The 26,453-nt window shown below is 42.5% G+C and overlaps 2 protein-coding genes across 2 annotated transcripts in view; one reads left to right on the top strand and one right to left on the bottom strand.

Annotated features, from left to right (window-relative positions):
* The first annotated feature begins 136 nt into the window (after positions 1–136).
* On the top strand, positions 137–25,830 carry LOC121864608 (cGMP-dependent protein kinase, isozyme 1-like). The gene is given in 14 exon segments (XM_042363695.1): positions 137–165; positions 167–249; positions 481–565; positions 567–613; positions 5,856–6,025; positions 16,155–16,257; positions 17,281–17,419; positions 17,944–18,059; positions 18,369–18,585; positions 20,834–21,065; positions 21,775–21,938; positions 22,058–22,243; positions 23,217–23,283; positions 24,040–25,830. Coding segments are annotated over 14 exon segments (1,734 nt in total). The 3' UTR covers positions 24,136–25,830.
* LOC121864609 overlaps positions 8,431–26,453 on the bottom strand; it is a 30,022-nt gene continuing 11,999 nt past the window's right edge. Inside the window, exons 2-5 of the mRNA XM_042363696.1 lie at positions 12,104–12,368; positions 11,364–11,588; positions 9,493–9,699; positions 8,431–8,814 (exon numbers count right to left, since the gene is read on the bottom strand). Of these exons, the coding sequence (XP_042219630.1) occupies positions 8,666–8,814; positions 9,493–9,699; positions 11,364–11,588; positions 12,104–12,368 (846 nt within the window). The 3' untranslated portion in view covers positions 8,431–8,665. The remainder of the gene's footprint in view (positions 8,815–9,492; positions 9,700–11,363; positions 11,589–12,103; positions 12,369–26,453) is intronic.

The raw sequence follows: 26,453 nt of genomic DNA, 5'->3' as shown, positions 1-26,453 counted from the left end.
CCCAGGACGAACAAGACTCACGCTAAAGTACATACTATGAAAAAAAATCTCCTTTGTTTACTTATAGATCAAAACAGCTGATCAAGGAATGTCTTTGTTTACTTACAGATCAAAACAGCTGATCAAGGACGCCATTATGGACAATGACTTCCTGAAACACCTGACCGAGCCAGGTGAGGGAGATCGTGGACTCCATGTACCCGCAAGAGTTCGGTGCTGGCTCCTGGGTCATAAGGGAAGGAGACGCCGGTGAGTGATGGTGATGATGATGATGATGGTGCTAGGATTGATAGTGATGATGATGATGATAGTGCTAAGATTGATAATGGTGATAATGATAAGTGGTAGAAGTGTTTATACAGATAATAAAAGAATAATAGTAATAATATTAAACAAGATAAATATGTAAATAATGAAACAATAATAATAGTTCCAGGTGATGATAAACAATAACACGGCCACCACCTTTCCTCTCCTTAGGGTCACACCTATACGTGTCAGCCATGGGGGAACTGGAGGTAGTGAAGGATGGAGATATGTTAGGCCGGATGTCGTTCAAGGCCTCGGGAGCTGGCCATCCTCTACAACTGTACCAGAACCGCCAGCATCAAAGGTGAGTGTACCTGGAGCTTGTTAACACCCATTTGACCTGTCTTGACCTATCCTAACCCTACAACACCCTCACCTCTCACAACACCCTCACCCCCACCCCCACCCACAACGTCCCTAACCCACCCACACTCCCCCCCCACACCTCAGGACCCACCCTAATTGGTAAACAGAGCGGGCTACGGAGGGCAGCTTATAGATTCACTTTTCCTTTCCTCTGAATTTTGAAGTATTTTTCTCCCCACAGCCTTGTAGTTTGAGGTTACGTGAGGGGGCATTGCAGCTTGTACACACTCTCTCTCCACAGTAGGAAAATAGAGAATAGAATATATATTAATAAGTCTCTCTCTCTCTCTCTCTCTCGTATATCTGATAGAAAATTTAAAAAAGTAGTGATAAATTTTCTTTCCTCGCCAAGTGCCAACAGTCCACTCAGATATTTTGTAAAAAAAAAAACCTTGCTGACTCAACCTAGAGAATTAAATTTTTATATAGTGACACCTCCATATAACGACTTGATATTCCTTACAATCCGTTAAATAGTTTCTGCTATAACGACCCTCTATATAACGGACTCTCTATATAGTTCGTTAGATGGAGGTTTCGCATATAACGGACCCTCGATACAACGGACTTTCACCTCTATATAGTTCGTTAAATGGAGATTTCCATAACGGACCCTCGATACAACGGACTTCCTTCTAGTTCGTTAGATAGAGGTATCACTCTGGCAACATGTATATTTATGTGTATCTCATCTGTTTACGATCACATGAAGATTAGGCCTAGTTTATTTCACCGAAGATTAGGCCTCCAGTTTATTTCACCTGAAGATTAGGCTTCAGTTTATTTCTACCTGAAGATTAGGCCTCCAGTTTATTTCACCTGAAGATTAGACACCTACGCTAACTGGGGGGTTTAGGGGTAGGATAGGTTAGGTTAGGTTAGGTTAGGTTAGTTAGATTGGAATTTAGCGTTAGTGTGTCTAATCTTCATGTGAAATAAACTGGGGTGTCCAATCTACAGGTGAAATAAGCTGGGCGTGTGTAATCTTCAGGTATTCTCATATAGTAGCCAGTGAGAATATGAACACCAGACTTTGTATCTTGACACACACACACACACACACACACACACACACACACACACACACACAGCCGTCGCCAGGAACTCAGCCGCTGTAAACCTTGGTATGCGTCGTAACATTTCACGAGTGAACTTTCGCTATCCGGGCGCAGGTGATGGAGTCTTAAATTCATCCCTTTGTTATCGAGGTCTTCCTGTCCTGCCTCTATCCGCATACACTGCCTCATCCACATCCCTTGTCCCTAGCCTTTATCCCCATTTCCATCTCCATCCCCATGCCCTATCCCCTATCCTCTCCCTCCTCCATCCCTGTCTGGGCTGGAATTTTGGTTTATTTATTGTTCTAAGTTCAGTCAGCTGCTACATGTAAACAAACAACTCCCTCTAGTCAGCTGGTACATGTAAACAAACAACGCCCTCTAGTCAGCTGGTACATGTAAACAATTCTCTAGTCATTAGAAGCATAAACAAACAATTCCCTCTAGTCAGCTGGTACATGTAAACAAACAACTCCCTCTAGTCAGCTGGTACATGTAAACAAACAACTCCCTCTAGTCAGCTGGTACATGTCAACAAAGGTTGTCATCCAATCAGCTGTTCCGTGTAAACAGAGGAGGGCGAGGGGGAATAACTCGGAGACTTGCACGTGACGACACCTGGTTGATTGTATTTGTTGACCGAAGTTTTGCTGGAGCGTGTGAGGAGTGAGGAGGTGTGAGGTGTGAGGAGGTGTGAGGAGTGAGGTGTGAGGAGGCATCTGAGCACAGTCACTCGGGCTCTAGTGACACAGATGAGGGTCCAAAGCGGCACCTTTACTGTACTGTAACTGAGATGTACAACTTGATGCTTATTGTTGTTATCCCAAGACTCCCAGGGGGAAAATTGTCATAAGAAGCTTTTAGTGGTTAGTGGAGTGCAACCTTTTTCCGGTAGATGGCAGAGTCGTCCGTTAACCCTCCCCCGTCATTCTCCTCTTCCCTGCCCCCCTGCCATTCTCTCCTGCCAGTGTTGTGATGGAGGGAGGTGGGACATGGTCGGAGGAGAGGTTGATGTGCTTAACCATGGTTTTGGTATTGTTGTTGACTGTCCGGTGTGTTCTGGAGGGCGCTGTAGTCGGGGGCCGAATTGTTGATACTGATGCCAATGGTGGAGTCGTCGACATATTTCCATGAGCGGAAGTAACTTTGTGGGCATCGATAATAAAGATGAGGAAACAGAGCGGTCCCACCCTAGTGCCTTGGGGGACGCCGCAGGTGATTGACTGAAAGGTCTAACTCTGGTGAAGCCACTTATGTCTTACGTTTATTTAGGTCGTGGTATATGACATATAGAGCACTAACAAGGCAGTGAGTGGTGGAGGAGGTCTTTATATTGTCGGATTACTGAGGATCTTTGGCGCCTGTAATGTCAGTGAAAGTCCTGCCAAACACACAACTTCCAGAGATTAGGCTGGGTATTAGGGTAATGACAATAGGTCGTAACTCGTTTAAGGATTGTGAGCTCGTTGACTTGGGTACTGGTGACACATAATGAGGTCTTCCAATCAGGAGTGGTGTGTGTGTGTGTGTGGATGAGTGAGTCATTGTTTGGGTTTTACTGCAGGTGATAGTGTAGTGGGGATGGTACTTGAATATTTGTTTTAATTGTGCACGTACAGCGGCTAGTTTATTGTGCACCCCATACTCATCTTGTGAGCGAAAGCGCAAAAGGATTACAGAGTAGAGGTCACAAAGGATCTGTATAACTAACCCTCGTGGTCAGGATATTATGGCGTAGAATGTGACAGAGTATTTGAAATAGAATGTTTGTTTAACTTCTGTACATAGAGAGTAACTTATTCACAACCGCGTGAGTACAGCAGTGCGAGTGTGTGTCTTCGTAGTGGTGGGTGGTGGTGGAGGTGGTGGTGGTGGTGGTGGAGGTGGATGTGGTGGTGGTGGTGGATGTGGCGGTGGTGGTGGATGTGGCGGTGGATGTGGCGGTGGTGGTGTAGGTGGTGGAGTTAAGGTAATGGAGATGGGAGTGGTGGAGTTATAGGTGGTGGTGAGTGAAGGTCTCTACTGGGTCCACAATAAGGTGTTAGAAGTACTGTACGTGTTGATGATATAATTAGTTAACCCGTCCAGTCAGTTATTACCTGTAACCGGAGAGAGAGAGATAGATGTTGGGGAGAGGGAGGAAGAGGAGGGGGGGATGAGAAAAGAGAGGTGAGACATCTTTAGAGGTGGAGAGAGATCAAGAAAGTCGTGGGGATAGTTAGGACAAAGTAGAGATAATATAAAGGTAAAGAGTGAGTTAGAGGTGAGAGCTAGGTAAGGAAAGAGTCGGGGAGGGAGAAATGGGTAGTGTCAGAAAGATAGATAATAATAATACTAATATTATTTAGTCAACAAAATTGTCGTACAAGTTTACAATTGGATAAGCATGTTTAAAAAATATGCAGTTATACAGTGCAGCTTGAATATAGACAATGTATATTGAAACAGTTTATTTAGCCAGAAAAAATACAGAGTGGATAATGATATAATATTGACATGGCTGAGCCAATTGACAGCTTGAAAACAACAATGGTAAACAGTAAGGCAACTTTGCAAGGATAGCCAACAAAGCTGGCAGATGCTCATATCCAGGAAGGTCTTTTGCTTAGGCTTGCACCTGGTCTGTAATCAGTAATAGTATATCTGCAGGAGTAATCAATCAGAGTTCCATCATATATGAGGGTTGACGACCACAGTCCTCCACTCTAAACGTTCTCTGGAGATTTTTACCAATCTCCTAAAGTTGTGTATCTCTGAGGACACAGTTTTCAATTTCATTCATCCTTCCCAGTCTCTCCCCTTGGCCCTCCTGCCCTCAACTTCGGCCATTAATATTTGTTATTATTCCCTCATCCCTAATTATATGACTAAAGTATATTTTCTTTTTCTGTACATTTCAAGTATTTCGCTTGAAGTTTTTGTTAATCTTAGTACTTCTTCATTTGTTTTTCTGTCAGTGTAATTTATTCTTAACATTCGCCTATTACATCATCACATTTCAAAGGCCACCAACATTTTCTGGTGTCTGTTAAAGTGTCCACGCTTCTGACCCATACATCAGTCCTTCGGCTTCCCCTTTTTCTCAAATTGAAGTTAATGTCCCTTTTCATTAGGTCTTTTATATTATTAAATGCTATTTTTTCTTGCCCTTTTCAAATTTCTTGCTCACAATTATTAACATGTATTTACCAGTTAGAACGTATTATCATCGAGGAAGAATCAAACTTCCACAAAGCTTCATGCCCCTCGCCTGTTACTCGTACAACTCAATATACTCGCAATAATAACAGAAGCTATTTAATTATAATTTCTGTGTTTAATAAAATAGCAAGTTGGGCTCGGACTATATGAGGCTGGCGGATCACTGCCGCAAGTACAACAATATGCGGTTAATAATATAGAAACTCTCTCTCTTGCTGTAACGTCATCTGTTATGTATTTGTTTGGTTTAGCTTTGAATTGTTTAATACCATAACTAGTGTTGATGTGGTCTGGTAAGGGAAGAGAGTTAGAGAGATATAGGTAAAGAGGGGCAAAGAGATAGACACAGATAGAAGAATAGCAGGTGGGACAGGAGTCGTAGAGAGAGAGAGGTGGGGGAGAGGAGGGGAGGGGAGGGGAGGTGACATCACTCTACACCATAACTCAGATCAATCCTCTCCACGGAGGCTTATGGTGGCGGCCTTCCCTTGATCTGTCCGGAGCCTCCCGCCTAAGTGTTCCGTGTCCCCCCTTATGACTCGCACTGCTATTTCCAGATCACCCAAAGCCTTTATTACTTCCATCGAAAAGGTGACCGGTAATTTCCACTCCTGATAAATTCACTCCGTCAGGATTTTACTCGGGGGAGGGTGTGGTGGTGGTGGTACTGCAGGCGGGAGGGTGTTGGTGGGGGTGTTACTGCAGGCGGGGGGAGGGTGGTGGTGGTGGTGGTACTGCAGGCGGGAGGAGGTGTTGGAGGGTGTGCTGCGAGGCAGGGGGAGGGGGTGTTGGTGGTGGTGGTACTGCGAGGCGGGGGGAGGGTGGTAATACTTCTAGAACTGTCAGAATAATACATTGCTTCAGTTTATCGTGGAGACTAACCTATACGCTTCAGCTTAACTCCCTCTTATGTTGTTTCAGCCGTGACCCATGCCAAGGTGTGGGTGCTGGACCGCCGGGTGTTTCAGCAGGTGATGATGCGGTCCGGCCTCAAGCGTCTAGAGGACAACATCAACTTCCTCTCCAGTGTGCAGCTCCTCCACAACCTCAACAAGGACCACCTCACCAAGATCGCTGACGCCCTCGAGGTGGTGAGTACCTGTTTGACTCACTCTTTCTGTAGGTTATGGCCGCCGAGGTTGCACACACACACACACACACACACACAACATAGGATAACATAAAGAAGCCATAATTTGTATTGTTTACTTACCAAATATAATAACAACATTGTATGACATAAACAAGACAGACTCAGCAAGCCTCACCAAGAAAAGAAGGGTGACTTCACCATCCCTAGTCTCAGTGTGGCGTCTTTGGTGTGTTTGTCACTCGTTCTGCTTTTCATCTTGGTGACCTCTTGCTGGTGACTCCACCCTAAAGTCCTCGTCCTCAAAACCCTTTTACTCTCGGTGAGTTCTTGCTGGTGATTCTGTAGTAGTGACCTTATCCTATGACCTACAGTATATATGAATCTCTTAATAGCTATCCTGCCTCCGTGATCCAGTCTTTTTTGACCTTGTGATCCCTTCCAGCTTGATCCTGGTGACCTCGTCCTTGTGACTTGATCCTGGTGACCTCGTCCTTGTGACTTGATCCTAGTGACCTCGTCCTTGTGACTTGATCCTAGTGACCTCGTCCTTGTAACTTGATCCTAGTGACATCATCCTTGTGACTTGATCCTGGTGACCTCGTCCTTGTGACTTGATCCTAGTGACATCATCCTTGTGACTTGATCCTGGTGACCTCATCCTTGTGACTTGATCCTGGTGACCTCGTCCTTGTGACATGATCTTAGTGACATCATCCTTGTGACTTGATCCTGGTGACCTCATCCCGATGACCTTGATCTGATCCTGTATGATCACCAGGTCTCTTCTGTGGACGTCGACGTTGTGTCTTCTGTGACGATGAAGTAGGGAGGAGAAGGGAGAAGAGGAGAGATGAGGTAGCAGGGGTGGGATAGGAGGGGAGAAGGTGAGGGATGGGGTAGGAGGGGAGAAGGGAGGGATGGGGTAGAGGAGAAGGGGAGGGTGAGGAATGGGGTAGAAGGGAGAAGAGGAGAGATGAGGTAGCAGGGGTGGGATAGGGAGGGAGAAGGTGAGGATGGGGTAGGAGGGGGAAGGGGAGGGTGAGGAATGGGTAGAAGGGGAGAGATGAGGTAGCAGGGGTGGGATAGAGGGAGAGGGGATGGGGAGGGGAGAAGGGAGGTGAGAATGGGTAGAAGGGGAGAGGAGTGGGGTGGGGGGAGAAGGTGAGGATGGGTAGGGAGGGGAGGGGGAGGGTGAGGAATGGGTAGAAGGGGAGAAGAGGAGATGAGGTAGCAGGTGGGATAGGAGGGGAGAAGGTGAGGGATGGGGTAGGAGGAGAAGGGGAGGGTGAGGAATGGGGTAGGAGGAGAGAGGAGATGAGGTAGCAGGGGTGTGGGATAGGAGGGAGAAGGTGAGGGATGGGGTAGGAGGGAGAAGGAGGTGAGGAATGGGGTAGAAGGGAGAAGAGGAGATGAGGTAGCAGGGTGGGATAGAGGAGAAGGAGGGATGGGGTAGGAGGGAGAAGGAGGGGTGAGAATGGGGTAGGAGGAGGAGGGAGATGAGGTAGCAGGGTGGGATAGGGGAGGAGAAGGTGAGGGATGGGGTAGGGAGGGAGGGGAGGGTGGGAATGGGGTAGAAGGGAGAAGGGGAGAGATGAGGTAGCAGGGGTGGGATAGAGGGAGAAGGTGAGGGATGGGGTAGGGAGGGAGAAGGGAGGGTGAGGAATGGGGTAGAAGGGGAGAAGGGAGAGATGAGGTAGCAGGGGTGGGATAGGAGGGGAAGGGTGAGGGATGGGGTAGGAGGGAGAAGGAGGGTGAGGAATGGGGTAGAAGGGGAGAAGGGAGAGGGGGGGGTGGGATGGAGGGAGAAGGTGAGGATGAGGTAGGAGGGAGAAGGGGAGGGTGAGGAATGGGGTAGGAGGGGAGAAGAGGAGAGATGAGGTAGCAGGGTGGGATAGGAGGAGAAGGTGAGGGATGGGGGGAGGGGAGAAGGGGAGGGTGAGGAATGGGGTAGGAGGGGAGAAGAGAGAGATGAGGTAGCAGGGGGGGATAGGAGGGAGAAGGTGAGGGATGGGGTAGGAGGGGAGAAGGGGAGGTGAGGAATGGGGTAGAAGGGAGAAGGGAGAGATGAGGGTAGCAGGGGTGGATAGAGGGAGAAGGTGAGGGATGGGGTAGGAGGGAGAAGGGAGGGTGAGGAATGGGTAGAAGGGGAGAAGAGGAGAGATGAGGTAGCAGGGGTGGGATAGGAGGAGAAGGTGAGGATGAGGTAGGAGGGGAGAAGGGGAGGGAATGGGAAGGGGAGAAGGGGAGAGGAGGTAGCAGGGGTGGGATAGGGGAGGAGAAGGTGAGGGATGGGGTAGGAGGGAGAAGGAGGGTGAGGAATGGGTAGAAGGAGAGAGAGGAGAGATGAGGTAGCAGGGGTGGGATAGGAGGGAGAAGAGGACGGTGAGGAGGGGAGAAGGTGAGGGATGGGGTAGAAGGGAGAAGGGGAGGGTGAGGAATGGGGTAGGAGGGGAGAAGGGAGGGGTGGGACAGAAGGGGTAAGAGGAGAGTATAAAGGGAAGAGGTTTAGGTGATGACGATGGGGTAGAAGGAAAGGAAAAGGGTTAAGGGGGATTGAGGAAAAGGGGTGAAGGGGGACTACCTGAGCTGACAGATGGGCCAGAGCGCCATCCTCCTGTGGGGCGTGTGGAACATGGCGTCACTGTCCACGGCGAGCAACTCCCCCTCCAGTCCTCTGGGAGTACAGCCACGGCAGCTCCTTCATCAGCGACCCGTCCACCCACGCCCACACGCCACCCCAACCTTCCGTCGATCCTCCAACCCACGCCCAACCCGAGGGCGCGCCGTCTGTCAATATAAAGACCATAATTGTTGTAATAATAATAAAGATAGTAAATAACTAAATAATAATGAAAGTAATAACAGTAAGAAAATAATGTAGGTGTTTCAAATGCAGTTAACATGAGGTGTTACAAGCTGTTGTGTAAACCACACTCCCCCCCTCCCCCCCGTGGTGTAATAAGAGGTTTGGTTAGGTTAGCTTGAAGTGAGTTGGTGTATAGCTTGTTGATGAGGTGAGGGATAATGACTGGGTTGTGAGGCTGCGCGTAGGAGCCTGACACCAATTATTATGATAATTACTCCAATTAACCATTCAGAGGTGAGGTGATTTGGTGGTTATGTGCTCAAGTGTGATGTGGGAATAATTGTTGGTACCTTAGTAACCTTACTCTCATATATATATTCTCCAACACCGAGAATTAATCCCGTTGGGGTCGTGTAGTAGTCACCGTAGGTCTACGGTGGCCGTCGGCTGTTGTAGTAATTCACCCAAGGGTTTCAGGTTAAATGAACTCCAGTCTTAGTGGAACTTAACTTAACCATGAGGATTAGGGCACATTATTTGTGGGGCTCACCAAGACAAGGAACTATTAGAACATGACCCCAATCCCGTTCGTTAGGTTAGGTGTCGTTGGGACAAAAAATCCAGTAAAAGAAAAATAGACAAGTGGAAAATGTCATTACCGAAGTCAGTGGCGGCGACGAAGTCCTTGAAGGGCTCCATGTCGTGGGGCACCACCAGATCACCCCTGACCTGACGTGACCCTGTCCATTTGCCCACCACGCTGAGGGCGTAGCTGTGGCACCGGGCACGGGCAGCCTCCCATAGCGTCCTCTCCTTCAACAGTGTCAAGCAGTCTGACCCCACGAGCTCGAAAGGCGCCGGGCAGTCTGTAGGAGACACCGTATGAGGCCAGGCAGTAGGCTAAGGATAGTATAGAAGTCAGGTCAAGGTGAAGGAGTACCGAAACTAAGCAAGGTCAAGGTCACTGATGTCAATTCCAGAAGATAGAGAAATGTGGGAGACTAGGTCAGGAGTAGTGTGGAGGGGAGGCAAATCATCAACGACCTCTTCAGAAACGGTGCAAAAATATATATATATATATATAAACTAGAACCATCAAATTGCCGTATAAAGCTGTTATAACACAAAGAAAAGAATCTAAATTTCTCTACCAGCACAATAATTACAAGAACTTCAAAGATACTTTTGGCAAAACACAAGATCGGAGATTCAAAGAATATACAAACTATCTGTTTTGAAGTCGAAATTATTGTTTTACCTTGGAATTAGAAATTGACATGACTCCAATCTGGCATCCGGGGATGAAATAGCTGATATTCATAACTTGCAGGAAGTGGATAATTAAAAGTCAAGGTTCAGAACGGTACATGGAATAGTAGTCAGATATTAATCAGTTTGGTCTCAATATTTTTCTAACTGGTTCGTACAGTTAGTGATTCCTTATTCTCTCTTAGCTAACCAGATGAAACATTTTGTTGTGTGATTCAGGAGTCCTGAGATTAAACAGCAGTTCTTTGGCTTGTTGATTATGCTCTGAATGCAGTTTAATTCTTGATGCTCATGTGTTGACACGGTGCTCAATAGTGCACAGAACAGACGGTCTTCCTAGTAGTATAGTGTCCATTGATGACTGCCCTCTAAGTGTGGTCTGTATTAGTGTGGATGTTGCAGCGTCCCAAATCATAGTTTTTACAGTAGTTAGCCAACCCTTGAAGAAAAGGCTTCTCACCCCCCCACCCCTGAGATATGATGGAGACTCAGCCTAGACGAGGAGGGTCAGGGGTTATAAGTTCCAGGTGAGAGGCCGATGGTGAAAGTCTATAGCAGGAAAGGAGTAGTTCCTAGTAAGGAGGGCCAACAGGTGCATGTGAGGGTGATTAGTGGAGTGAGCAGGTGTGGCGCGGCGGCCTCATCATCTAAGTGGGGGGCATTTGTGTGGTGATAGACACTCGCCTTTAATCTATGTATAAAGACGAAATTTATTGTGTGGAACGTTACCTATCACACTATTGGAAAGGAACACATACACACGCGAAAGCTAAGGTGCTCCGTTGTTTCCCTTTTCCCGTGTGATTTTATCAAGATATATATATATATAGTGTGCTAGAACTAGTCTAGCACACGGAAACATAAGACACACATGACTGAATTGATGCAACACACAGGTATATCACCAGAGGCAGGTGGTAAGGGATACGCCATTATACCGTTTCTCTGTATATCACTGGCACAAATTAAGGGTCGTCCTCTGCCTGGTACACGGTGCTTGTGTTCTTCCTCGGCAGTCTTGTTTTCAATACACCCACCTTGTGTGTTGTGGGCGGTGTTGTGTGTGACCATGTTACATAGTCACAGGTACGACGATTTTGCTTGGTACAGAAGTCCTCTCGACACGGTAAATCATTGTTTGTCTCTCTCCCTGGCTTTCATTCAATGCTTGTTTTTTTCGGATCTTTGTCTTCTTCTCTCCCTTCCTTGTTCCTTAACCCATCTCCCAGCTGTGTTGCTAGTTAACTGTGGCAGATCTTACCTATTGTGGGGGGTGGTTGTGTGGCGGCCTCCTCTTCACCACCAGCACCTCCTCCTCCTCCTCTGGCGGTGTTGTTGTCGATGGTTCCGTGGTTGCTACCTACGCCGTCCTCCCTCCCCAGCACTGTCTTGTCCCTCTCTCCAGCACCGTCACTAGGGTTGCCGGGACATCCATCCCCAGTGGTGGTTGACAGGAAGGTGATGTCTGACCGTACATTCTCCAAGGCTGCCAGTGTAAAATATAAATGAAAAAAATAAATAAGACACAAAGTATTGTTGTGGAGATGCTGTACTGTACATGCCTTATGTTAAATGAAAAAATGCCATAGGTATGCTGTGAGAGCTCATTGACGAAATTAACAGGCATCTTAAGCCACCTGTGCGCCTAAGCTGATCAGTACATAATGACCTGGAAGTTAATTGCGAGTTTAAGCTGGTCGATGTTAACAAACAGTAACTTTTGGTTCGTACGCATGTTAATAGCTCGTACATAGGTTAACTTAAGTTTGAGTGAGATTGATCGGTGTTGAAGAACAAATGTGGAGAAAAGGAAATGGTTGTAGAGAAAGAGAGGAGGATAATCCCCACTCCAGCCGCCCCTATTACTGGACGGTCACGTTTTTTTCTGCCTCTTGCCTGGGTGTCTGTGTGGCTCTGTGTGTGTGTGTGTGTGTGTTGATATGGTGGGAGCATAATATAGCTGCTGAGAACGTGACCAAGCTGTCTAGGGCGTGACCTCACCTCGGCGGTTATCGTTAACCTGGTCTCTGAGGATGTGGGTGAGCTCCTCTCTGGAGAGACGCTCCTGGTGCAGCTCACTCGCCAGGTGGTCAAAGCCGTCCCTCAAGTCACTCCTCAGCCCGCGTAGCACAGTCGTCAGCTCTAGCAGGGCCGAGTGAAGCCTGTCAGCATCGCTGGAGGACGCGGCGGCCACGACCAAGTTCCGGTGGGGCCATGGTGCCAAGTGCAGCGTTAACAGAACCAGCAGGAGGTTCCTCAACCAGCTCTGAGGAGGCGGGAGTTATATGTAGGTGAATATTATGTGGCAGTGATATGGCGAGTGAGAAACTGGCATCACGCCTTCTCTCTCAAAAATTCCCGTTCTTTATTTTTTTCCTACGCTGACCGCATAATCCAATACATAAGAACGCATGGTAGAACTCCACCAAGCATTTCCCTATTGAGACTGACTGACGACCGTGTTTGGAAAGCTCGCCGCTTCTTGATCACCAAATATTCCCTACTTGTTGAGGAACTCCGGGTTTGTTTTTGAGAGGAAGCTCATAGCCTGTGTCCGTGACTACACTATCATCCACTGCACGATCACTTTTAGGTGGGGATTCGGGGTCGACCTTACGACCCGCCAGCCGGTAGGGGCTGTTGACGGCAAGGGAAATATCGTACTGTATGACTCCCCCCCCAATTACTTTTAGTAAACTCTAAAAATTAACACCTAGGTACACTCCCCCAGGGTCACCTTAACATACAGGGAATAGTTCGGTTTAGGTCTGTAAGTTTCATTGTCTTGGAGTTATGATGCTGACTAACACACACACACATACACACACACACACACACACACACACACACACACACACACACACACACACACATACATACATACAGGCTCTTTCATTACAATACACATTATCTGGTAAAATGAACAAGGTAGCCAGCTTGTGTTACACCTATATTAAAGTACAGTACAGTAGTATCTTCTTTTGTAATTGTTAGTTGTGACCATTGTAGAGGTTACGTATTCCTCTCTTAAGGTTCTTACTCTTCCTTTCCATCTCCAGACTTTATCAAGGTTTCTCCGTCTTGTGTTTCTTTACCTCACAACACTGACAGCAGCGGAAAGATGATAAGTAATACCCCCTTAGTGAGGTGCTCGCCCGTGTCTAGTTAACTCTAATGAGTTTCTTTGTTGTTACAGTATATAAAGGAGGCGCAATATACAGTACCTTTAACATCACTGAATATATCCCGTACATACACAGATATGAGTCAAAAGAAATGCGATATTCACTAAAATCTCTGTGAAAATTATTTCAAAACTACATCACTTACCGGAACTTGTCAAAACTTACATGTTTCAGCGATTCATTACCGTAAAACAATGTAGTGCAGTACCGTGCAGCGACAACTGGCTGTTACTGCCTAAACAATTACCTGGTGTTGCATGACTATCTGTTAACAAGTTTACGGACCATGGCTTGCATTATTGCTACTACGTTATGTTTCCCTCAATTTGAAGATATTAGAACGTGTCTCACACTCACGTCAGTACAGCACCGAGCTGATAGTGTCTAATGAGCACAGAAACACTGCCGAAACTTATTGTGTTGGGTTTTTATCTCCACTGAGAGGATAAATATGAGGTAAGACTCTTGAAGCAGCTCAACTCAGACTAATAACTCATTATTGTCATAAATAATTTTTGCAACACGACAAGTGTACACTCATTTTGATTCAAATAACTGTTAGCTTGACTCGGTGTAGGACTCACTGACCTACATCACTAATGCGGCCATAATGTCCTGTTGTACGTGTGTCATGTCACAGTGGGGAAGTAACTGGGTCTTTAATATTATCTCGCCAGACAAGATCTATCTAATCTCTTCCCAACGTTTAAAAGTCCATGAGTTTAGCGGTCAGTGGGTGGTAGGTAACAATAAAAGAATAATATCACGGCCGTTCAAATGTTTCTCAGACATAAAACATAGACTAAGGGTATTTATTACTTAACACGTCATATCACTACATACTAACACAGTATCATGAAAATTCACGGAAAAATATTTAAAATACTAGAGGATCAAAAAATCTCGCTGTATCCTTACCGAGCGACTGGTCAATTTTCAGCAGATGGACCCCAATTCTAATAAGCCCAAATCCTGTAACTTTAACTATTAGTCGTAAGACATAGACTCCTGTTAGGTAAGAATCTATTAGGAAGGCGATTTGACGCACTGACAGATATATCTCCTCAATGTTATCACTTACACATGGACACTTGTTTATACATCTCGCCTCTGAATAAGCACACGCGGACGGTGTAAAACATATTAATACTATACAATCTGCGATTTATCTTTAACTGACGTGTCCCAGAATTTTGGAATATCGTCAGGTTGTGGAGGAGTGACATGATAATGTATTAATTGGAAAAATAACGAACAATTTCAAATAAGTTTTTACCTTAAAACTTAGGAAGTAAAGTTTGTTTCAGTTTGTAGGAATATTTGGATAAGTGCAGCGAGCTGAAAACTGGCGTCCAAACACACACACACACACACGGGGAGAGAGAATCATAGAACACAGATATTTACCTGGTAATTATTGGGTGAACAAGATGTCGTTTAGTGTGACCTTCCCTTTACACAGTATAAACACGAACTTTAGACAAGAAACGTAAATAGTACTTAACTCCAGGAACTTAATCTACTGTAAATAATTAACTTTACACGTCAAACCTTACCCATGGCTAGAATTCTAAAATGTTCTCACGATAAAGTTAACCCAAGCAAACGTGAGACAACATCCAACACTCCTTAAACTACAACACAAAGATGGATTCTCAGCAGTGTTAGCTCACCCGTGGAGGGAGAGGGGGAACGGCCCACATAAGCAACACATAAGTCAAAACATTGTTGAAAAGTCGTTAAAACTACTTATAATTTTGCATTTCCACTGACAGGAAAAACAACGTAGGAACATAAGAAACTGTGTACTACACGTTGGCTGGATGTTGGCTCAGATAAAAGAAATTCAGAAAGTTGCATATGTCATAATTAAAGTAATGGGGAACTTGGGGTGAAACAGGTGATTGGTTGGGGTTGGTTAGGAAGTTTCCTCGAACCTCAGTTTATGAAACCCACCCGAGACTCCTGGCTACTTCACTGTACAGTATATACAGGATACGCTACCGACGTCCTCCAGCCTGGTAGTGTGACCAAGAGATTGATGCATAGGTCAACTGTTAACCTTCTTGGCTGTTAGGTCTCTCACTCTCGTCACCCAGTTATATCTTGATCTCCCTGCCTGTCTCCCAGTTTCTATCTAATTACTCTCCCTATAGCATTCTTCATATCACGTCCAGTGTCTCACGCCTCACACATTTACTGTATTATTATTTTTTTAACCCTCTTTAGCCGCTTGGGCAGTCGGTCACGTCTCTGTTACGCACTGTTGGCAAGTACTGGGCATGCACCGGCTCCTGAATGTATCTGTACCTGCTCCAGTGTTGGTCAAGTCTTGTCTTGAAAGAGCTCACACTCGGTGCCGTCACAACACTATATCTGGCAGGTTGTTACAAGTGTTCACAACTCTCACTCCGAAAAAATTTGCCATCACACATTTGGGACTTGCGGCTTCTTCAACCTTGAGCTGTGACCCCTTGTGGGGGCGGTCGTCCGCCAACTCCAGGTATGGACACTCAACTGAGTAATTCCATTCGAGATGTTTCTACACCTCAATTAGGTCACCCCTTGCCCGTCTGTAGTATTAGCTAGGCAGTTGCAGGCGTTCTAATCTCTCTGGATAATTGAAGTGCCGGAGTGCAGGCACCAGTCTCGGGGACCAGTTGGGATGACTGTTCCAAACGGGGAAGCACCTCACTCTTGACGACCTAACTGGGGATTGTTTTGTGTGCGAGGGATATCTTTTTAAATGCAGCTTATCACAAATGGCCAATCCTTGATCAGCCACATGTAAAACTAATCTGTTTTATTCTCTCCTACGGTCCTACACCAATATATTTCTCCAAATTAATTCTACGTTTATCCTGCAGGATTTCTATGCCCCTGGGACCTACGTGATCCGGCAAGGCACCAGTGGGGACTCCTTCTACATCCTCCGCTCTGGGAAGGTGCGCGTCACACAGCGGATACCTGGTCAGTTAGTTTTTTTGTTTTTGTGAATATAACATAATTACCTCTCAAACTCACCAGTTTTTTCACCACAACTACATACCGATTCACGGTCAACTGTCATCATCACTATCAACATCTTTTCCAAGGTGTGTTCTGGCCGGACAAAACAAAATTCCGCGACTTTTCCAGATTTTCCAAATGTAAATTTGAAAAAAAATCCAGGTACATTAATTCAGTATTTATTACGACAATAACAGAATTAGAGGTTTTCAATAATATTTATAAACTATTGGGAAATTCAAAGATGATAATTGCCACTGGCTACCCAACGTGACTATTTTATTTAACCAGCTATGATCAGGATGATTATTAGGCCTAGTGATGAGCATCGGCAAGGACCTTGACCCCACCCTCCCTCCATATTTTTCTCCTCGGATTTGCACGTGGATCGACCTGGGCGTTCCAAAAAGCCGGAAATCCTGCAAAAACCGAAAATAACACTCCTGATCCACCTATATGGCTCATGATAAATATGTAGAATAATCCACTTAAAGTCAGTTAATTATAAGAACAACTCATCTGACAAAAATTTGCAGAATTAGTGGGTACAACCTGTAATACAGGTACAGTAGCTGTCTTTGGTTATTTGATCGCTAACATGAAATATGAGAGATACACAAACATTTCAGTTATTGGAGTGGACTATTTACTGGAATTTGTTCCTAAAAGCTTAATTATTTACCTATTAATATATAGTACAGTACATCGTTATTTTTTTTTAATGTTGCTACAAAATAACAATATTTTGAAGTTGAACTTAATTCATTTAAAATTCCAGGTTTATTTGTAAAATTCCCTGGCTTTTCCAGCCCAGTAGAAACCCTGTTTTCACACTAACTACCTCTTCACAATCAAACTGTCACCACCACTCAACATTTTCACAATCACTTAACATTTTTGCAATATACTGTAATCATCTTGCCACCATCCATTTTAACATGTGATTTTATTGCATCAACTTCGTTTGTCCCCCACCTCCTGCAGGGAAGAGTGAGGAGGAAGAGATACGGGTGCTACAGAAGGGGAGTTATTTTGGGGAACAAGCATTGCTGAAAGAGGAATGTCGCACCGCCAATGTCATCGCCATGGCTCCTGGGGTAGAATGCCTCACCCTGGATAGAGAGTAAGTTGACCACTGGCAGACAAGTTAAGCTTTACTTAAGATAAAATTGGTCTGTGATTACTGTATACCACTTCCTATTGCAATTTTTTCTCCCATAATTAACATAAATTTTACGTAACTTCAAAGCATACAACCAGTGGCGGATCCAGGAATATCAAGGAGGGGGCGTGGAGCACAGTTGGAGTGCTGCTGACTCCCCAAGATATTTTTTTTAAATCTGACCAATATCATGGACATTTTAAGGCCATTTTGATGCCATATGCAATTGATATTGGGAGATATTCTGAGGTCAATAGTAATTAATTTTTACCATACAATGCCTGAGTACAATACTGCATTAAAGAAAAAGTATTGGAATTCTTTTGATCAGGGGGTTCGCACCCCCTGGATCTGCCCCTGAAAACCCACTGTATTGTACTGTTGTTGGGTCATGTATTTTATTGTATTTCACTGTGTATTTTGTTTATTAGTTATGATGTAGTTTCAGTGTGTGTGTATGAGACCAACCCATTATTTCTTGACAGATCATTTATCCAGCTTATCGGTGACCTGTCAGAGCTACGTGATAAGGACTACGGGGACGAAACTCGTGGCGTCACCAGACCCATTACAGGACCTCATAATGTTGATGCTGTGGCAGGTTAGATTATGAGCTGATACTAATGTTTTCCCTGTGCAGTACTGTAGTTCACACAGTCGTCCATTATTGAGTAAATGCTGTTAATAAAGTTATGAAAATATGATACAAGATTTGATTAGACTATCTATTGTCGTTAGGGATCTTCTAGTAGTGAGACCAGGAAAGTGGTGCATTTTGAGTTATTGAGGAAACACATATTATTTGTTCTGTTGATTTTTGTTACATCAGTGAAAGAAACTTTAAAAATTGCTGTATTTGTTCCCAGGGATACGGTTTTGTCATTTTCATAATTTTTAACATTTCTTTCAGAATACGCCTACATACGACTTGATGACCTTGATGTTGTTGCAACACTGGGAGTTGGCGGGTTTGGACGAGTAGAGCTGGTACAATATGCCCATGACAAAGCCATGACTTTTGCCCTTAAGTGCCTTAAGAAACAGCACATCGTTGAGACACAGCAACAAGAGCATATTTTTTCAGAGAAGCGGATTATGATGGCAGTCCGCAACCCATTTGTGGCAAGGTACAAAAGTTAATCAGGATTAATGTACTATATTAAAATATCTTCATCTACAGTACTCTACCTGTCTATCTAGCTATCAGTATCATATCAAATCTTTATCGTGAAATATATCTATCACGTCTAAATCCCTCCCTGTATCTTTTTGTTGATTACCAAACTATCCAACATCTCTCCTAGAAATACTAAAAATCCAAAACCAGTAATGAAAGCATGTGTGGTAGAAATCTGCATTTTGGTTAGTACTAAATATGTTTAAAATTCTTCATTTTCTTACATGAAGAAATAATACAGCCAATATATAAAAACTAGGAGTGTTGGTGGTACAGCGGTAACGTGCACTAATATGTCATGAGTTCGAGCCTCAGCCTGGACTCATGTGAGAAGGGTGTTATCCAGTGTGACCCTCACTACCAAACATCCAATTTCTCGGTCTCTGGTTTCCTCCTGTACTAACACTGGATAGACCAACTGCCTGAATGACTTTTAAGCTGATAATTGGCAAAATTATTAAAAATAAAATAAATAAAAGTAGCTACAACTTACACATAAAAACAAGATGGTGTAAGTTAAGAACAAATAAAAGAAGTCTTCATTTATATACTATACTGTACATACAGAATGGGGCCAACTAAGAACCCCTACTAGCGGATCGGTCCACAGTTTTGAAGATAGAAACCTAAAATTGGGTAGGAAGGTACGGGTTGACGAGAGAATGGTCGTCCAATCTTCCGTCCTTCCAGGAAAGGTGGCTCAGCCCCACCTTCAGGTTGGATGTATTTCCATATATAAAACTAGAAAGTAAATATTTGGTTGTGAGGTGCGGTGAGTGCGGGTGACTTAAAGGATAGTCATACACTATCTCCTGTCCTTCCACTAGGGGCGGGAAGGTCCAGTTTTAAAGACGAGCTGAAATTTGGTAGGGAGGTGTGAATGGTCTAGTGCATGGTTGTGTCCTATCTCCCATCCTTCTACATCGGTGAAATCAGGTAATTAATGCACGTACTGTACATTGTTCTGGTGTAGGATGGCCAGAATTCATTTATATTTCATTAATTCTCTCTTAAGTGCTGTAACAGGTTTTTCTACTACGTTGACTCCCATTGCACAACATTCAGGGGAAATAAGAACCAAACAGACTGTGAAAAGCTCTTCAAAAGTGAGGTACTTCCCTGTTTGGAGTACAGTACTGTCACCCCACCTGGTCCCCAGATATACTAAAGACTCAGTTGATTAAAATCATCCAAAAGTAGGGCCACCAGACTGATGCCTGCACTACAGCACCTCAGATACCCAGAGAGATTAGAATGCCTACAGTTGCCTAGCATATAATTGGCAAGCAAGGCATGACTTAATTGAAGCTTATAAACACTTCAGAGGATATTATTGTACTCTGTCAAATGTTCATACCTGGAACTGGCAGATGCCTGCTCCACTAGGCGTCACATCTTGTGCCCAGGCTCCCCTCTGAGCTGAATAAAATTGTCTTGTGTTAGTCAAATCAAACTTCAAAAGTGGCTTCCCTGTAGTGAAGTGTGTTAGGGTTGAAGTCACAAATTTAGAAAACTCATTTTTTTTTCTTTTATCTTCTTTGGAGTGAGAGTTGTAAACTCTTAGAACAATCTGCCAGAGAGTGTTGTGATGGCACCAAGTGTGAGCTCATTGAGAACCAGACTTAACCAACACTGGTGCAGGCACAGATACATTCTGGAACCAGTACTTGTCAACAGTGCATACCAGAGATGTGACCGACCACCCAAGTGACTAATGAACTGATCGGTAGCAAAGAGTATAAAGTATCTCCTCAAGATTTCCTGTAGGTTTACCTATTGCTTTATACAGCCCAACAACTCACCATTGGTACTGTACATTCATTCCTTTTATCACGTGACTAGCTAGATGCAATCCACCATTAGCTATCCACCCTGAACATATTGCACTTCTGGGATAAAATATTGTATAAATATGATAATTAAAGTAGAGTATGACCATATACTGAAGTGACGGTATGCTCCATTTCTTTCAAGTTTTTTGTTTTTGTTTTTACATACAATGGCTAAAAGTATGCTTTAATATACAACATAATAAAGTTAATCTTAATTTAATTAAATACTGTACTGCTTATTACAGCCCTTGATGGCGTTCTCCCCTAAACAAATAATAGTACAGTATTTAATGTCCTTAAACCCAAACCCCAAAGATAAGGATGCTACTGAGTGAAGTACATTACTCATGTGTTATTTTTCTTCAGATTGTACAAGACTTTTCGTGACAACAAGTATGTTTACATGATGATGGAGGCGTGCCTAGGAGGCGAGGTGTGGACACTTTTACGTGACCGTGGGTGGTTTGAGGACCTCACCGCTCGGTTTTATACTGCCTGTGTGGTGGAGGCCCTCGAGTATTTACATGCCAAGAATATCATTTACAGAGATCTCAAGCCAGAAAATCTCTTGTTAGATTCTACGGGATATGCAAAGTTGGTGAGTACAGTACACTACACTACACTACACTACACTAATCAGCTAGTAAAGAAAATTACACCTGTGAACTTGAGGTTAAACCATCAATTAGCACTTGTCCATCTGATTTTTTTTTCCATCTAACATCAGTTTCCTTACATGCTTTCATATATTGTGTGATTATAACTTATTACAAACACACAAGCTGGGTGTGACTGCCAGTTATAGTCTTTTGTCTGAAGTCTTCTCTAAACCTTGCACTTATAAGAATTACTGTTCAAAAAACATATTCCAAAGTTACATAACATTCTCAAAGTAACTCAAGTCAGAGAAAACTTCATGACATGTTTGTCTTAATTTAGTGTCATTGTACTCATAATATGGTAGAACAGCAAACCATCTTGTTCAGAAAGAAGGTTTCTCATAGATTAAAGTAGTACAATATTGGTCATAGTATAGGTATATCATGTACTGTGCTGAATAACATTCTGGTTAAGGGTGGACCCAATTTGCTAAAACAACAGACCTTCACACTTACAACTACCACCCAGTTCATGCATAACTTAATATTACCCCAAGACTCTTCCATTTCCCACATGCGATAACACTCTTGCATCATTCACTGTATTGGTTCATGTTATTTCATATGTATAATTTTTTCCAATGTTCAGGAGTGTGAACCATTACAAGACCACAGTTTGATTCTTAATGCAGAATTTTTAATTCTTAGGTCGATTTTGGGTTCAGCAAGAAACTTGGACCCAGTAGCAAAACATGGACTTTCTGTGGCACTCCAGAGTATGTCGCACCAGAGATCATTCTTAACAAGGGCCATGACAAAGCCGTTGATTATTGGTCAATTGGCATCCTCATGTATGAGCTACTGACAGGAACGTAAGTATTAGACTCATTAGTGATTACTAATTGACTGAAACTGTATGTATAGTACAGTATTGGTAATATCTGTGTGACTTAAATTTCCTTATATTAATATTCTTTTTTCTCTCCTACAGGCCACCTTTTACAGCTTCGGACCCCATGAAGACATATAATATAATCCTGAAAGGTATTGACATGGTGGACTTCCCACAACATGTAACTCGTAATGCTATCTCATTGATCAAGAGGCTGTGTCGTGAGAGTCCAGCAGAAAGACTTGGTTATCAGCGAAGTGGCATTCAAGACATCAAGAAACACAAGTTAGTAATTTGAGTTTTTTTATTTCCTTTCCAGTTGTATGTTGAGCTAATCTCTTGGGCAGTCAAGGTACTGACACTTAGAGATACAGTGTGAAGGAACATTATTATCGGTACTGATACTAATGAAAAATAGTATAAGAAGTGAAGTCCTGGAAAAATACTGTTCAAGATGTGGGAATTACCCTGTATTCAGAATGAGATGATGATGAAAAACCCAGACTTGAATACAGTAAACCATTGATATATAAGATGGTTGGATTCCTCGCAAACACCACATAAAGTTATTCTCTGTAAAATATTAACTTAGAGTTATGGGAAATAGAGGGTTAACTCATCAGTTTGCCATGACTGGCCACAGGAAAGGTAGATGTTATCATCAGCTGGCCAGTACAGTACTGTACATACTGTATAGGTATAACCAGGGGAGTGCTGGGCTGGTCAGGTATGCCCAAATCAGTTGTTAAATTTTGATTGGATCACTGAACTGTTTGTTGATTTTTTTAACAAATAGTTAGCTGTCAATAGAAATTCATCTTGAAATGGTGCCAAAAAGACCTTATTTTCCTTACTAAAAACTCCTATATGTTACATAAATTAAAGCAACAATCCACTGGACCACGAAGGGCTAAACATTAGGCTTCATGAGTGAATTATTGTGGAATGTATTGAGGAAGCTTCCTATAGAAACTATTTGCGGGAAATAAAAATGCCATATTTCAGTGGTTTTATTTAAAATGTATGGTTCTTGTGGAACAAAAATAAAACTGTGTTAGCTTTGTGTCCAAGTGATTCTGTGACACATCAATATAAACTACGTACCTCTCATTTACTCCACCATAACTACTCACTTGTAGCTCAAGGTCCCTCGCAAATTAGCGAGGGGACCTTGTTTAGAGCTCATTAGTTTGTAGTACTTTCACAAACACTTAAATAAAAGAAAACTACCCAAGTTAATCCATGTTTTCTTTAACAGATGGTTCCTAGGTTTTGACTGGGATGGCCTAAAGGCAAGGTCCCTCCAACCACCTATAATTCCAAAGGTAAGGATTACCGTAATTTAGATTTACTCCCTCATACTACAGATTTCACTGACAATGAGTTTTAAGAGTGTAGTGTGTGCTTTTCTAACCCGAGTTCATCAGCTTGGTACAGTATAATAAATGGATGGTTATATGAAGTAACTCATGTATGTCAGGTCCAAAGACCAAGCAAAGTCAGAGTGCAGAAGGGCTGAAAAAGAGTTCCTGAGGCAGACTGTAAACAAGGTCTAGTCATGAAACTGTGAGGGCAAACTTTTTTGAAGTGAGAATGGTGAACTTTTGGAACAATCTGCCAGAGAGTTGTGACTCCACCGAGTGTGAGCTCTTTCAAGGCCAGACTTGACCAACACTGGAGCAGGTTCTGATACATTCAGGAGCCGGTACATGCCCAATACTTGCCAACAGTGCGTAACAGAGACATGACCGACTGCACAAGTGGCTAATGAGCCTATCAGTGGTGAAGAGGATAAAAGTATGAGTTGCCATCACCGTCTAAACAGGGTGAACCTTTATACAGTAATTTGAAATCCCTCAACACAAGTGAAAGGTACCCGGTAATTTATACGGTATATGTTAAATCATCATTTAGTGTTCCTTTACTTCTCCAAAATTACAACTTTTATAGGTAACATGTCTTGTTGTGTTTATAAATATTTGAGTATTCTTTTGTCTTATGTAGGATAAACCTTTAATAGCTGCATGAGAATAGCAAAAAATATTTTGAAAAATCTCTTACGACAATTTTAAACATTACAGATTCGTGGCCCTGCTGATGCCAGCAACTTTGACTCTTACCCTCGAGATGTTGATGTTCCAGGAGATGAACTCACTGGATGGGATCTGGATTTTTAAGGATTCTTGTGAAGTTTCACAACAATGAGTTTTTTCATATTTGTGAGTCTAAGAAGTGCATCAGTTTCTTTTCCATTTGGAATAATAGAAAACAAAAGGTAAACTTCATTGCCTTTAAATAATAAATCTCTTTCTAGAGTGTCGTGTACATAATTAGAAAATTTATATGAGATAAGAATGAACTGAGAAAATATAACTGTTTGATCATAAATTTCTCATTTTATGAACTTTGAAATTTCAAACAGATTTTTATCAGCCTTTCTTACAGAGGTTTGCAGAACTAGTGTCCTTGTGCATAACAGGATATTAATCCTATGCTGGTACTTTTGAAGAGATTAAGACTAGTACAGTACAGTGTTATTCACACCCGTGTCTGCTACCTCCTGATAAAACTATTTTTGGCTTGGTTTTGGTATGTTCGCAAGAATTTCGTGCTAATAGCACCTGTGTGAAGTGTTTACTGCTCTGACCACCTCAGTGAAGTGACTGCTATGTGTACAGCAATGTTCACATGTTTCTTTTAGTATATGAAGAAAATCTTTTAAAATACTTATAATAAAAAATATTCAAGGACATAACCCATATTGGACTGTATTATGAAAAGCTGTATCTTATTTATTAGTTAATTGTATTGCTCTTAAGAGTGTTCAGAATTTTTATGTTTAACAATACAGTACTTGTGTTTGACTATGTTTACATGTAAGTTTAGTAGCAGTACTTCTCTTAAGCATGCTTTACTAAAAGTCCTCAACTCAATTCTCTTTATCACTTAATACTGATTTTTTTCCCACTGCCCAAAGATCCTTTCTTCTTTATGGGAATATATCATTCTGTTTCCACCATGACACCTTCAGGAGGGGTACAAGGTCGGGTTAGGTCAAGTCATCAATATATATACTGTAAATATAATATGGCATCTCAAACATGTCATAAATATTTGTGCATTAGTGACTCTACCATGTGTTCTTTGGTTAGCTTATCCTACATAGCTGTCACTTGTGTTGCCACACAAAACACATAAGCCACACTACAGTGCACCTTCAGCATGGTGTATTCAAGTAACACAGTAACACAGCATTGGCCGAACTAGACAATACAGTACTCAATAGATCCAACGTAAATAACTAACTCATATTCAAGATGTCAAACTCTTCCCTATAACAAGTCCTTATAAGATAAACTAAATCCAACCTTTAACTAATGAACTGAGTAAACCTGCACCATGCAGCAGTTTTACTTTTACAATATCTGGCTTCAGTGGATATTTATACCATCTGAAGTGACCTTGTATCACTCCTGAAGATATCCTTATAGAAATAGGGTAATATGTTGAGACCTGCAGAGAATCTCATCATTAACCTTCCCCCAAGAAACAGGACAACATTTACAGGTACAGTACAGTAATGGAAATACCCAAACACAATGTTAGGGAAGATGTGTATTGTGGTTATTGGATGGAGTACAATAGTCTTATGAGGAGTGCTCCCTGTCTATACAAAATTTATACCTATAAATGACCTTTCAATTCCTAAATGTTTAGTGCACCTATTTTTATTATTTATAAAATGCTTTCAATGTAGGTATTATTACCTTTCTTATGCATTTTAGTGTATACAGTACAGTACATATTGTACAGTTCTGTACAATGGTCATATACAGTAATTCCAACACTATACAGTACAATACATGGACACTAAACAGTATGTATATGTATATATATATATATATATATATATATATATATATATATATATATATATATATATATATATATATATATATATATATATATATATATATATATATATATATATATATATATATATTAATGATTTGCAATTTCAGCCATTTCAACATCTACCCCTAAACTATTAACAAATGGATGGCACAAATGATATAGAATGTTTTTGGCAAAAATTTATGTAACTTCCAGCCTGCCACATTGTTTGGTGTAATTTAAGTACAGTACAGTACTTCCTGTCTGTTCATTGCACAGTACCTGTATAGGTACAGTATATCATTATTTACCAGCCATTATTTTGTACCCATACAAAAGCTTTCAAGTGCAGCTGTTATACAATCATGATACAACATTCATTGTCTCTTCCTGAACACTTTACACATCAGATAGTTAACATGCTGAAGTACACGTACTGATATAGAAAATAATTAAAAGTCAATGTGTGATGGTACAAGCTTACATTTGGTCAAACTCTTAAGATTTTATAATGCCACTAAACTTTACTTTAAGGGTGTTATAATTATTTTATTAGATTTTATATGCCTATTTTACAGTGTTCTTCCAGATATGGATCTTC

This window comes from Homarus americanus, unplaced genomic scaffold (genome assembly GCF_018991925.1).
Source record: "Homarus americanus isolate GMGI-L3 unplaced genomic scaffold, GMGI_Hamer_2.0 scaffold57965, whole genome shotgun sequence".
In the NCBI taxonomy this organism is placed as follows: Eukaryota; Metazoa; Arthropoda; class Malacostraca; order Decapoda; family Nephropidae; genus Homarus; species Homarus americanus.
This window is presented reverse-complemented; position numbering and strand designations above follow the sequence as displayed.